Source organism: Stegostoma tigrinum, chromosome 5 (assembly GCF_030684315.1).
Source record: "Stegostoma tigrinum isolate sSteTig4 chromosome 5, sSteTig4.hap1, whole genome shotgun sequence".
NCBI classification, from domain to species: domain Eukaryota; kingdom Metazoa; phylum Chordata; class Chondrichthyes; order Orectolobiformes; family Stegostomatidae; genus Stegostoma; species Stegostoma tigrinum.
In genome coordinates, this window is record NC_081358.1 from 37,684,105 (window position 1) to 37,698,138 (window position 14,034).

The 14,034-nt window shown below is 43.5% G+C and overlaps 1 protein-coding gene across 1 annotated transcript; it reads left to right on the forward strand.

Moving 5' to 3' along the window:
• Positions 1–1,734: 1,734 nt before the first annotated feature.
• rpl14 (ribosomal protein L14) lies at positions 1,735–14,034 on the forward strand. The gene is made up of 6 exons (XM_048529785.2): positions 1,735–1,852; positions 2,189–2,290; positions 8,031–8,125; positions 9,267–9,366; positions 9,513–9,566; positions 13,926–14,034. Exons 1-6 carry the CDS (start codon positions 1,850–1,852, stop codon positions 13,986–13,988), a joined length of 417 nt encoding a protein of 138 aa, XP_048385742.1. The 5' UTR covers positions 1,735–1,849; the 3' UTR covers positions 13,989–14,034.

Below are 14,034 nucleotides of genomic sequence, written 5' to 3' on the forward strand. Positions count from 1 at the left end.
AGGGCCTCAATTACTTGCTATCTTTATTAATAACACACCGGTGGATGCAGAGGGCAATGTATCCAACTTTGCGGGAGGGCATTTTCTGATTAGGGCATAAGAAATCTGCAACAAGATGATAGAGATAGGTTGAGTGAGTGGGCAAAAACTTGGCAGGTGAAGTTTTAAATAGGCAAATATGAGGTTATGAACTTTCATAGAAAGAATCAAAAGGCAAACTATTACTTAAATGGAGAGAGACTCTAAAAACATTCAGTGCTGAGGGATCTAGGCGTTCTTGTGCATGAAATACAGGTCCAACAAGCAATTATAAAGACAAATGGAATTTTGATCGTTATTGCTTAGAGTTTGAATATAACAAAGCAAAGTTTGTTAGAAGTGTACAGGGTGTTTGCAAATCCAAATCCAAATTTGGAGTACAGTTTTGGACCCAATATTTAAAAAATTACCTACTGGCATTGTTGGCTGTTCAAAAGACATTCATTAGGATGATTCTTGAGAGAAGAAGTTGACTTATCAAGCATGCTAAACAGTCTAGGCTTTTGCTCATTGGAGTGTAGAAGACAGGGGTGATAGCGTTGAAACATACAACATTCTGAGGGAGATAGCAAGAACTGCAGAAGCTGGAGTCAGAGACAACAGTGTGGAGTGGGAGGAACTCAGCAGGCTAGGTAACACCAGAGGAGCAAGAAAATCGATGTTTTGGAGTGGGACCCTTCTTCAGAAATGGGGAGGGGTAAGGGAGCTGGGAAATAAATAGGAGTGGGGTTGGGAAAAGTAGGCGGGATAATGATAGGTGAGTGTCGTAGGGAGTGGTGGCGATTGGTGAGGGAGGAGAGGCAGGTAGGTGGGAGAGAAGCTGAACAGGTTGTGTCAGGCCAGGGAGGTGGGGATGAGAGGGAAGGTCGGACATGGGATGAGGCCGGGGGTGCGGAGATTTTAAAACTTGTGAATTCCATGTTTAGGCCTTCGGGCTATAGGCTCGATATGAAAGGTTTGTTTTATATATTGGATGAGGGTGAGGGAGGAGGTGTAGCACTTCCTGTGGTTGCAGGGAAAGGTGCCGTGGCTGATGGGGCTAGTGGGAAGTGTGGAGCGGATGAACGAGTCGTGGAGAGTGCAGTCTCTATGAAAGGCAGATAGGGGTGGGGAGGGCAAAATCTTTTTGGTTGTGGGGTTGGATTGTAGGTGGCAGTAGTGGCGGAGAATGATACGTTGGATGCGGAGGTTGCTGGGACAGTATGTGAGGACAAAGGGAAGAGTTGTGGAGACAAGATCACTGAAAGTATCTCAAGGAGTGGGATCAATTTGTTTAAGTATCAGGGAGTTGACAGTTGTGCTTAAGTAGGTTGAAAAAGGCCTGGTTTACATCGGATAAGATTTTGATGAATGTTGGGGGGGTGCTCAAGGGACTAAAGGCCTACACCTACTCCTGTTTGTTAAGTTCTTATGTTTCTACACTACATAAATAGACATATTATTTTATCCACCAGGAAATCAAGGGATACGGTCAGCTGGCTGCAAAACCCTGCTTCCTTTTTGCATGCGTCCGCAACATAGACTAGCACTAATATGCAGTCAGCGCCAACCGTGCAAACATCTCCACTCCGGCTAAACTACTATTTTAAAAATACTCAGCAAGTGTACGCAAAGCGCCCCCTGGTGCCCGTGTGAGCAACTTCAGAGGCCTCTCCATGGCGCTCGCAGCACTGGGCGTGCGCAATCTGTTTAGAGCGAGGCGGTGGCTGGTACGGGTGCGCGCTCGGGTCACGGGGAGTGCGCGCGCGCGCGGCGTGAGACCGGAACCGGAAGGCCCCCCCCTCCTCTCTCTCTGCTGTCGACGGCCGCCATGGTGAGTTGTGAGTGGAATGGAGCTACCGCTTCAGGGCACTCAGTCCCGCCGTTCCGGGCTGCCTGAGGGCCTCGCCTGCCTTTACTTTACCAACGCAAACAGCACTAAAGCTTTAGTCCTGTTCCCCGGGGGGGAGCTACAAGGAGGGGAATTAGTCCCCCCTACCGAGAGACCGCGTGTTCTTGTAGCCGGGTCCTGGGCCTCGGGATGCCGCCGGATAGAGTCAGCTCCACCCCAGCCACCATTCACACCCCCATCCCCGGCATCAGAATAGGCCCCAACTCCGCCCCATTGCGCTCTCTGCATTTCCCTGCTGATTTTTGTTCTGTTTTTCAGGTCTACAAGCGGTACGTGGAGATCGGCCGCGTGGCCTATATCGCGTTTGGCCCACACGCTGGCAAACTGGTGGCAATTGTCGATGTTATTGACCAGAACAGGGTAGGTGTACTCACTGCTCTGTATTTGTGTAAATTGTTTAGTTTCAAGGAAATTCATCATCGTAGGTCACTATCTTAAATTGGGTAGCAATTTGACGGTGGTGCCCATTGGCAGGGGTGTAATTTATTTGTGTTAAGTATTTTATCAACCCCAGCTAAGTCGGTCTGCACCCTCTCCCAGTTCAGAGATGTTCAATTTGTTTATTTTTGTTTGAAGATTCCCATTCTCCAACATGGAAGTGTGAGATGCAAACTGTCAGAAAATCGGTGTTAACGTTTTGAAGTAGATATATCTGCTTCTCACAACAGATTCTTGTTAATACTTTATTGAAATCAGGACAGGCACGATTCCTTAGATGATGTGTCCATCCTGGGCGTCCTGCAGTGCCATAATGATGCCACCCATAGGTTGCAGGAACAGCAACTCACATTCTGCGTGGGAACCTTGCAGCCCAGTGGGATCAAGGATAACAAAGTGTGGAGCTGGATGAACACAGCAGGCCAAGCAGCATCTCAGGAGCACAAAAGCTGACGTTTTGGGCCTAGACCCTTCATCAGAGAGGGGGATGAGAAGACGGTTCTGAAATAAATGGGGAGAGAGGGGGAGGTGGACCGAAGATGGATAGAGGAGAAGATGGGTGGGGAAGTAGGGAGGGGATAGGCCAGTCCAGGGAGGACAGACAGGTCAAGGAGGCGGGATGAGGTTAGTAGGTAGGAAATGAAAGTGCGGCTTGAGGTGGGAGGAGGGGATAGGTGAGAGGAAGAACAGGTTAGGGAGGCGGGGACGAGCTGGGCTGGTTTTTGGATGCACTGGGGAAGGAGAGATTTTGAAGCTTGTGAAGTCCACATTGACACCATTGGCCTGCAGGTTTCCCAAGCGGAATGAGTTGCTGTTCCTGCAACCTTTGGGTGGCGTCATGGCACTGCAGGAGGCCCAGGATCGACATGTCGTCTAAGGAATGGGAGGGGGGAGTTAAAATGGTTCACAACTGGGAGGTGCAGTTGTTTATTGCAGACCGAGCGGAGGTGTTCTGCAAAGCGGTCCCCGAGCCTCCACTTGGTTTCCCCATTGTAGAGGAAGCCACACCGGGTACAGTGGATGCAGTATACTACATTGACAGATGTGGTATTCACAAGCTTCAAAATCTCCCCTTCCTCCACTGCATCCCAAAACCAGCCCAGCTCATCCCAGCCTGCCTAACCTGTTCTTCCTCTCAACTATCCCCTCCTCCCACCTCAAGCCACACCTCCATTTCCTACCTACTAACCTCATCCCGCCCCCTGGACTGACCTATTCTCTCCTACCTCCCCACCCGTACTCTCCTCTCCACCTATCTTCTATCTATCTTCAGTCTGCCTCCCCCTCCCTATTTATTTCAGAATGCTCTCCCCATCCCCCTTTTCTAATGAAGGGTCTAGGCCCGAAACGTCAGCTTTTGTGCTCCTGAGGTGCTGCTTGCCCTGCTGTGTTCATCCAGCTCCACACTTTGTTATCTTGGATTCTCCAGCATCTGCAGTTCCTATTATCTCCAGGCACAATAGAGGTCGGTTTGGTGTGAGTGCAGGATCACTTAGAGAATACGGTAGAACTAGAGCCACTACTCGCTGTCTGGCTGCTGCTCTCTCGTATGCTTGAGTGTGGTCCTCTGGGTGGTTAGCTCTGAAAGATATTGCAATTGCAGGGATGGACAGGACTGGCAGCTTAATATTCCAGGGATTGATGCTAAAAGAAGGATGGGGGACTGATGTTTTAATTAGGGCTAATGTAATGGCTGTACTTAGTGAGTATATTCCTTGGAATATGTCCAGGAAAATTATTTGGAAATATTAAATGGATAATCACTTCTTTGAATTGTTGTATAGGCGGCGCCCCCCCCCCCCCAAAAAAAAATAGTCAGCAGGAAATTGAGACAAATTTTGCACTTGAAGTCTCAAATATCTATAAGAATAATAGTGGTTATGGCATGGGATTGTAACGTTCCAACTGTAGACTGGGACTGCCATGGTGTTAAGGGCTTGGGTGGAAAAGAATTTAATTGTGTACAAGAAAATTTTGTGAATCAGTCTGTGAATGTACCTACTAGAGAAGGTGTGAAGCTTAACCTACTCTTGAAATAAGGCAGGGCAGGTAACTGAGGGGCCAGTGACCATAATTCTATTAGTTTTAAAATAATGATGGAAAAAGATAAACCGGATCTAAAAGTAAAGTTCCAAATTGGACGAGGGCCATTTGACAGTATTAGGCAAGTACTGTTCAAATGTTGATGGGGGTGGATGTTTGCAGGTAAAGGGACAGCTGAAAAGTGGGAGGCCTTCAAAAATGAGGTAGCAAGAGTCCAGAGACAATGTTCCTGTTACGGTGAAGGGCAAGGCAGGTAGGTGTAGGGAATGCTAGCTGACTAGAGAAATGAAGTTTATTTTGGCCAAGAATAAGAAGGAAGCATGTGTCAGGTTTACAGCAGAGATCAAGTGAATCCCTACAAGAGTATAAAATCAGTGATAATGGGAACTGCAGATGCTGGAGAATCCAAGATAACAAAGTGTGGGGCTGGATGAACACAGCAGGCCAAGCAGCACCTCAGGAGCACAAAAGCTGACGTTTCGGGCCTAGACCCTTCATCGGAGAGGGAACTGGAATAAATTTTAACCTCACTGTGAAGCCTCTTCCAGGGATGCCTAACCTGAAGAAGTTACCCTCCTCCGTCAGGGAATCTCTCTCCCACTGCAACTCTCTTGTATTCTACTCTCCTCTCTACCTATCATCTTTTCTCTCCATCTTTGGTCTGCCTCCCCCCCCCCCCCCTATTTATTCCAGTTCCCTCTCCCCATCACCGTCTCTGAAGGGTTTAGGCCTGACACGTCAGCTTTTGTGCTCCTGAGATGCTGCTTGGCCTGCTGTGTTCGTCCAGCTCCACTTTGTTAAGAGTATAAAAGCAGTTGGAATACACTGAAGTAGAAAATCAGGAGGGCAAAAAGCGGACATGAGAACTTCGGCAAATGGGCTTAAGGAGAATGCAAAAGGATTCTACAAATGTACTAAGGACAAGATTCACGAGAGAGAATAGGCCACGTATGTGTGGAACTGCTGGGGGTGGGGAAGATAGTAAACAAGTATTTTGCAGCATTTCCTTGGATTAGGGTTTGGAAGGTCGAGAATTGGAGGAAATAAATAGCAACATCTTGGAAGAAGGTCCGTACTACAGAGGAGATGGCGCTGGACATCTTACAGTGCGTAAAGGTGAATAAATCCCCAGGACCTGATCAGGTGTCCCCAAGAACTGGGAAGCTAGGGTAGTGATTGCTGGGCCCCTTGCTGAGATACTTGTCTCATCTATAGCCACAGGTGAGCTGCCAACGGACTGGAGGTTGGCAAACATGGTGCCGCTATTTAAGAAAGATGAGAAAAAGCCAGGGAACTATAGACTGGGGAGCTTGACACTAGTAGTGGGAAAGTTGTTAGAGGGATTCCTGAGGGATAGGATTTACATTATTTGGAAAGACAAGGACTTACTAGAGATAGACGACATGGTTTTGTGCATGTGAAATTGTGTCTCTCTAACTTGATTGTTACTACTTCAAAAGAAGTCAGAGGATTGGTAAGTACAAAGCAGTGGACGTGATCTACATTGACTTCAATAAGGTGTTTGATAATGTTCCTCATGGTAGACTGGTTATCAGAATTAGTGGAATACATGGAGAACTAGCCATTTGGATACAGAACTGACTGGAGGGTAGAAGACAGGGTGGTGGTGGAGGGTTGCATCTCAGGTTGGAGACCTGTGACCAGTGATGTGCCACAAGGATCTGTGCTGCTTTTCATCATTTCCGTAAATAATTTGGACGTGAACATAGGTATGGTTAGTAAGTATGCAGATGAAATAAAATTGTCGTTGTAACAAAGAAGGTTACCTTGTTACAACAGGGCTTTGATCAGATGGGCAATGGATCAAGGAGTGGTAGATGGAGTTTAATTTAGATAAATGTGAGGTACAGCATTTTGGTAAGTCAAATCGGTGTAGGACTTATACATTTAATGGGAAAGTCTTGGGGAGTGTTGCTGAGCAAAGAGACCTTGGAGTTTAGGTTCATAATTCCTTGAAAGTAGCGTCACAAGTAGACTGGATAGTGAAGGTGGTGTTTGGTAAGCTGGTCTTTATTGGTCAGTGCATTGAGTATAGGAGTTGGGTGGTCATGAGGCAGCTGTACAGGACATTGATAACAATGTGGAGCTGGAGGAGCACAGTAGCCCAGGCAACATCGTTTATTCAGAAAAAGTATTTCGGAAGAAGGGTCCCGACCAGAAACGTCAGCTTTCCTGATCCTCTGCTGCATGACCTGCTGTGTTCCTCCAGCTCCACCATGTTAACTGACTCCAGCATCGGCAGTTCTTACTATCTCTCTGTACAGGACATTGGTTGGGCCACGTTTAGAATATTGTATGCACTTCTGGTCTCCCTGTTACAGGAATGATGTTATGAAACTTGAAAGGGTTCAGAAAAGATGTACAAAGATGTTGACAGGTTTGGAGGCTTTGAGCTGCAGGGAGAGGCTGAATAAGCTGGGGCTGTTTTCCCTGGAGCGCAGAGGCTGAGGGGTGACCTTTATAGAGGTTTAGAGTGAATAGACAAGGACTTTTCCCTGGGGTGGGTATGTCCAAACTACTGGGCATAGATTTAATGTAACGGGAAAGATTTAAGAAGGACCTAAGGGGCAGCGTTTTCGCGCAGAGGGTAGTGTGTGTATCGAATAAATTGCCAGAGGAGGTGGTGGATACTGGTCCAATTACAACATTTAAAAGGCATCTGGGCGCATATATGAATAGGAAGAGTTTTCAGGGATTAGGGCCACATGCTGGTAGGTGGTGCTAGATTAATTTTAGGATATCTGGTTGGCATACGTGAGTTCACTGAAGGTGTTTCCATGCTGTACAGCTCTGACTCTGCCTTTATGACTCCTGTACATTCTAGTTTGAGAACATCTGCTCCAGAACCAGAAGAGATGGATTAAGCTTCACCATCAACCTATGTACAGAAAAAACCAACCTGACACTGAGTAAAACGAAAAGAACTGTGGATGCTGTAAAACAGGAACAAAACAGAAATTGCTGGAAAAGCTCAGCCGGTCAGGCAGCATTTGTGCAGAAATCAAAGTTAATATTTCAGGCGTCACTGATTTCTCTGCAGAAGCTACCAGACCTGCTGAGCTTTTCCAGCAATTTGCTATTTGTTTCTGACACTTGGACTGCTGTAATTGGAGGCTATTTTGTAATTCCCAGTCGAACTATGAATCACATTTGCCAAATCACTCTCAAAAGGAAATGATTAAAGATTCCCCTTTTTGTAGCTTTACTTTGACGTGAATCAGACCAAACAGAAATTACACATGAATGAAGAAATTATACCTCAAGTAAAAAGTTTTCCTTTTCATGGTTGATGCAGCAAAGACCATGTGGCTACCCCCTTCCTGCCAAATATTCACCATCTGTTCTGCTTCAGTTAGGATTCTTTCAGCTACTGCTCTTCCCCTCTAGAGCTTATCCCCAAACACACCATTTTCTACTAAGGCCGAATCTGTGTTCCTCTTCAATCTAACTGATAACAGCAACTGATTTCCCTCGTTGCTACTGCTTTGAACTGTTTGGGAAATTTACCTTTTTTGTGCCTTCCAATGTAAGATTGTTCTTGCAAACTTCAGTGATGAACTGCATCTGATCACCCTTCTGTTTTGAATCTCTCTCCTAGGCATTGGTGGATGGCCCTTGCACTGGAGTCAGGCGACAGGCAATGCCATTTAAATGTATGCAACTTACTGACTTCAAGATTCAAATCCCACACAGGTGAGGCCCGGATGTCTTCAAAAATTGCATACCCTTTTTATGCGAAGTATTTAGGTTAATAAAAGCTGAGCTCAAATCCATTCTTCAGTCTCTTCAAAGTCTTGGTTTGGACTCCAGCCTGGTTTCTGTAATAGGCCAAGTCACCAATGTTTTTAAGTTGAGTTCAAAGATCAGGTTTTGTGTGGACTCAGAGAATAAGTCATAAATTACACAGCATTGCAGAATATGGGGTTGATCGTATGGTTTCCTTCCTAGAGTGGCAAATTGTGCAGTTGTTACCTAATTATCTATAGCTCGGCTTGGTTGTGCGTGCTCTTTGCTGCAGTGTAAATATCTTGTGTGTCAATCACGTTCCCAAAATGTATTTGACTTCACCTGAAGTTCTTCGCATTCATGCGTGCAGTCTGACAGTTCCTTCAGGTTTTCTTCAAAACAAAAAACTCAGGAAATTCAGGGCAGGACATGAGGTATTTTTGGAACTGGATCATCTAGAGAGTGGTTACAATGGGAAGTAGTAGGGTGGCTGACATAGAAGCATTTAAGGAAAATCTGGGTCATTACATAATGGTGCAACAAATCAAATGTTCTGTTCTAGGTTTGGATGAGGGGAATTTGGAGGAGGTGCATGTGAAGATTGAATAATAGCGTATTATTGTTTGTGCATTTTATCCAGCTAGATTCCCTGTCATTCATACTGTATACTTGTTTTAATATCGTTTGTAAAATGCATATAATCAATTTTGACCTAACATTTTGCCATGAGTATGCCTCACTTTGTTGTTTCACCTCCAACTATGTGTATTTCTGCATGGCTGCTCATGTTAGTTTGTGTCTGTTATTTCAGAAAGTTGGTTTTTGGTAAGGCCACCCAAGAAAGGAGCTTTTCTTTGAAAATAAGTAGAACTTTTCCACCTGAAGAATGTCATCATTCTATTTACTTTGTATTTTTACTGTTACAGACTATTTCTGTTGTCTGCCTTGTGTGCTGTCACAGGAATTATTTGAGCTTTTTAAGTGTTATTTGAAAAATGAATCCTGTCCAAAAAAAATCTTACGAATTAGGAGTCAGAATCCTAAAAATAGCTCAACACATCTTGTTAGCTGGATGACTTAACTGGTATATGTTTTTACATTTTCTTAGTGTTCGTCACAAGTTTGTAAAAGCTGCTTGGGAAAAGGAGAAAATCTCTGAGAAATGGGAAGCCACCCATTGGGCAAAGAAAATTGAAGCCCGTGCAAAGGTAGGTGCTGGACCTGTTTTAGTTTAACTGTAAATTGTGATGAAACACTTTGATATTTGCATTCCAATGAGCATCAATATCTTAATTAACATGTCTGGAAAAAACAATTCATTGAATTTGTTTTAACTCTGTTTCTGTCACTCAAGAGAGCCAAAATGACAGACTTCGATCGCTACAAAGTCATGAAGGCCAAGAAAATGGTGAGCTTGCTTTTGCAAGAATAATAATTGTTAATATTATCTGGTATTTCATTAAGTCATCAGTTTTAATTCTTTGTCCATTAATGAAATCAGCTTTGCAACTTTTAAATCTGTGCATTTAGTTTATTTTGTGTTACAGCATGTTTGTGCTTGGTGATTGGCTGGCTTAAGTGGTGAGCATACATGATAAAAGGCTTCTTTCATAACTGCTTCACTTAAGTTTCACACTAAGAAGCATTTCAACTAGTGATTTGCCTTATGAGGGCGTATCATTAGGTTTCATTGAAATTTCTGGTAAATAAGGTTCAGTGGTACTTCTTTCAAAAATATTATCATGACTACCGGGAACTGCAAGGAGAAATACCACACATCAATGTTGTATTCCCTCAAATGTAAAAAGTTGCGGAAGGTTTCAGAGTGATTTGATCAAAGGTTTCAAGCTACTTGGGGTAGCAGATAAGCTTAGTTCAGAAATTACTTAATCTGCTGGGGTGTCTGGAATTGAGGGACAGTCTAAATATTGCAGCCTGGTTTTTCAGAAATAAAGTTAGTCAAGGCCTGTACACGCAAGGACTGATACCAATTTGCAACCTTCTCTTGCCAGTACAAATTAGTTGAATAATTGTCAACTTTAAATCTGAGAATGATATAGATATCTGTTAAGGAAGATGAGACAGACAGCGAGAAGGAGTTAGGTTGCAGATCAGCTGTGATTACATTGAATGATGAGCTTGAAGCTAAATGGCTGACTCCTGTTGTTATTGAACACTGGTATGAGCACTCACTGGAAGCATTTAGCCCTTTGAGCCTGCTCCACCATTTTAAGAGGTCATGGCTGATCTGTTTCTGGACTCAGTTGCACTTCAACGTCTGCCCCAGTACTCAACAACTCTTACGTTCATCAAGGATCTGTCTAGCATCCGTTAAGGTATTCCATGACCCTTACTCCACTGCTGTGGGGGGTGTGGTGGGGAAATTCAACAAACTCTCAACCCACCTGGAGAAAATTTTTCCTCATCTCTATCTTAAATAAAGAGCACTTCTTAGTTTACAAATGTTCCTGGTATGTATGTATCTTCTGCAGTGAAGACTACAAAGTGTTTATTCAGTTATTGTATATTATTACTTTTCTGATTTTTAAATATCTGCTCATGCTCTAGTTTCTCCCTAATTTTATATGAAATTTCCCTCATTTTACATTATGCTCAATCCTCTGACTGGCCATTGAACTCTAGAGTTATGGTTTTCTTTCAACGTCATGCTATTGTTAACTGTTAGCCACAGATGGTGTGCCCTTCCCACTTTTCTCACTGGAATGTCTCTGCCTGTTAGTAAGTAACTCTTAAAGTATTTTCCACAGCAACCTGCTGACCTGCCCTTAACAGTAAGACACAGGAGCTGAAATTAGGCCATTTGGCCTATCTTGTCTCCTCTGCTGTTCAATCATGGCTGATAAGTTTTTCAGCTCCATTGTCCCACTTTCTCCCTGTAACCTTTGACCCACTTGACAATCAAGAACCTATTTATCTCTGTTTTAAGTATTCTCATTGCCATAGAGGGCTGTGAAGGCCAAGTCAATGAATTCCATAGATTCGCCAGTCTCTCTGGCTGAAGAATTTTCTTCTTACCTCTGTTCTAGAGGGTCTTCCCTCTTTTTGCTTTAAGGCTGTGCTCTTGGATCCTAGTCTGTCCTGCTAATGGAAACATCTCCCCGATGTCCACTCTGTCAATGCTGTTCAATATTCCTTAAATTTCTAACTACCGACTCAACCTGCAAGTTTGCCTTAAGAGTATCCTGGAGGACTCCCAAGTCCCTTTGCACTTCAGATTTCTGAATTTCTCCCTATTTCAAAAATAGCCCTTGCCTCTCTGCTTCCTATCAAAGCTCATGACCTTGTACTTTCCCATGTCGTATTCCATCTCCCACTTGTTTGCTCACTCTCCTAACCTGTCTACATCTTGCTGCAGCGTCCCTGCCTTCTAAATGCTATCTGTCCCTCCAACCAGTTTTATATCATCTGCAAACTTAGCCAGAATATCTCAACTCCTTCATCTAGACCATTAATATATACAGTGAAAAGTTGTGGGCCCAACACTGACCCTTGTGGAACACTGCCAGTCACTGGCTTCCGTCCTGAGGTGGACCCTTTTATCCCCACTTTCTGCTTTCTGTCAGACAGCTAAACTTCTATCCCTGCTAATACCTTACCTCTAACGCCGAGGGCTGTTTTCTTGCTCCACAGCCTCCTGTGCAGCACCTTATCAAAGACCTGTGGAAGTCCAGACAGATAATATCTATTGGCTCTACTTTATAAAGCCTCAGAAATACATCCTTGCTCTTTACCTAACCTGCACGTTATCACCTCAAAGGTTTGTCAGACATTATGACCCCTTAATAAACCATACTGCCTTAGCACTATCTGACAATGCAGTTCCAAGTACTCTGAAATCTTATCCTTCACAATGGACCCCCAGCAACTGGGGTCTGTAGTTTCCCATCTTTTGCCTTACTACCGCCTTAAACTGGGGTGGGGGGGGTGTTTAGTGATTTTTTTTTTTTCCCCCAGTCCACTGGGACCTTCCCTGACTCCAATGATTCCTGAAAGAGTGCAGGCATTCCTGGCGATATCTCTTCAACTATCTATCTTAATCTAAATTTAACATGTCACTTCATCCAGCTTTCTTCAAACCTTTCATATTTTCAATTGTTTAAGTTTTAAGTACTGGCCATTAGTCTGACTCTTCTGTGAAATATATTCACTGATTCAATCATATTACAATTGTTGCTACATAGAGATACTTCTCGTGTGATGTAAGTAAATTAATCTTGTCTCCTTGCATATTGCTAGATCTAGGATAATTTGCTGAATGGCTGGCCCTAAACCCGAAGAAACTGTCCCAAAAGCAAACTATGAACTCCTCTTCCAGACTACTTCGGCAGTATTGCTAATATAACCGCTAACTAACAGAGCTACTCCTCCACCATTTGTTAGTTTTCTGTGGTTCCAAATGTCACAGTTGGTTATTCATGTTCCACCTTTTGTCATCTTGTAACCGTGTTTCTGGACATTGGCTATCAGATTATATCTATTTGAGCTGGCAATACATCCGTTTTGTTACAAATGCTATGTACGTTCAGGTGTGGAGTTTTTCTGTTTTTATGATTTCTAACCTTGTCTGCTGGTGCACACTTGAGTTTGTATATTTGTCCTGTCCTCTGTTTAAATTATCTGTTTGCACTCAATCCCTGTCCTCCACTGTTTAGGTTGAAGCTCTCTCTACTGCTCCAGTACACATTAAGAGCAAGAGTAGATCATTTGGTCCCTTGAGTCTGCTGTTATTCAGTAGGATCTTGACAAATCTGATTATAGCCTTTACTTTTATACTACCCTTGATTAATCTTTGACTCCCTTGTCAAGAATCTGTCTACCTTTTACCTTAATATTTAATGATTCCACCTCCATTGCTCAAGGGGAAGATAACTTGACACTTAAGCACACTGCGAAGAAAAAGCAATTTATCCTGCTGCTTTACTTAACTGGGAAATTACCAAATCTCCTCCACTCAACCCCCCTACTGCGCCCAAAAAAATTGTTGCTGCCCACAAAAGGAAACATTCTTTCAACATCTACCATGTAAAGGTCCCTCAGGGTTGTGTACACAAGATTATTTGTATGATTCACCAGTGCACTGGTCCTGGCACATTTTGGGTGAAGACCATTTTAATGATACAGCTTCCATTTGTTGTGATATTGGTGGCTGTGGCCATGTCCCATGAATCAAACTCATTTCTCCCACACCAATCTTGACTCAACATACAAGTCATTATTACCTTATTCAGTGTATGTCAATTTGCTCACTACTCAGGTAGTAGACCAAAGACACTGACCTTTGGAGGCTCTGCTTTTCACTTTAACTCCTAGTTTCCCTGAGCAGAATCTCTTTCCTAGTCCTGGCTCTGCTGGTACCTGTGCCAAATGCAATAATAGGATCCTTTCATTCCCATTCCACTCTTTTTCTCCAGCCCAGAGCATACTTATCTGCATAATTGTCAAACTGAGAGAAATCAATATTTGCTTAAAAACTGAGTTTTCTAAAATGGCATTTACAGGCTTGTGATAGGTAAAATGTGAAGTAAATTCAATTAAAGATTTGTAATGTTAAGCATACTTAGTAGACCCTTTATGATTTGCACCATGGTCACAAAGGGGGGATATGTATGCCAAAGAAATGAGAGTTAACACCTGATGCTGTCACAGTTCCCATTTGGTTGAACAGCAGTGTGTGATCCTGACAATGTTTGCACTGGCTAATAAATCAGAGTGAATTGTGGTAACCTTTTTGTTCTTCCTCTCTCAGAGAAACAAAATCATCAAACACGAACTGTCAAAACTGAAGAAGGAAGCCAGCAAGAAAGCATAAATGTCCATTGTTCCAGTAAAAGAATAAAGTTTATAACAAATTTAAA

Bases quoted from the DNA above. Each gene is read 5' to 3' on its own strand.
- rpl14 (XM_048529785.2), top strand. The intron at 9,367-9,512 runs GTAGGTGCTGGA...CTGTCACTCAAG, and splicing joins AAATTGAAGCCCGTGCAAAG to AGAGCCAAAATGACAGACTT. The intron at 9,567-13,925 runs GTGAGCTTGCTT...TTCCTCTCTCAG, and splicing joins TCATGAAGGCCAAGAAAATG to AGAAACAAAATCATCAAACA.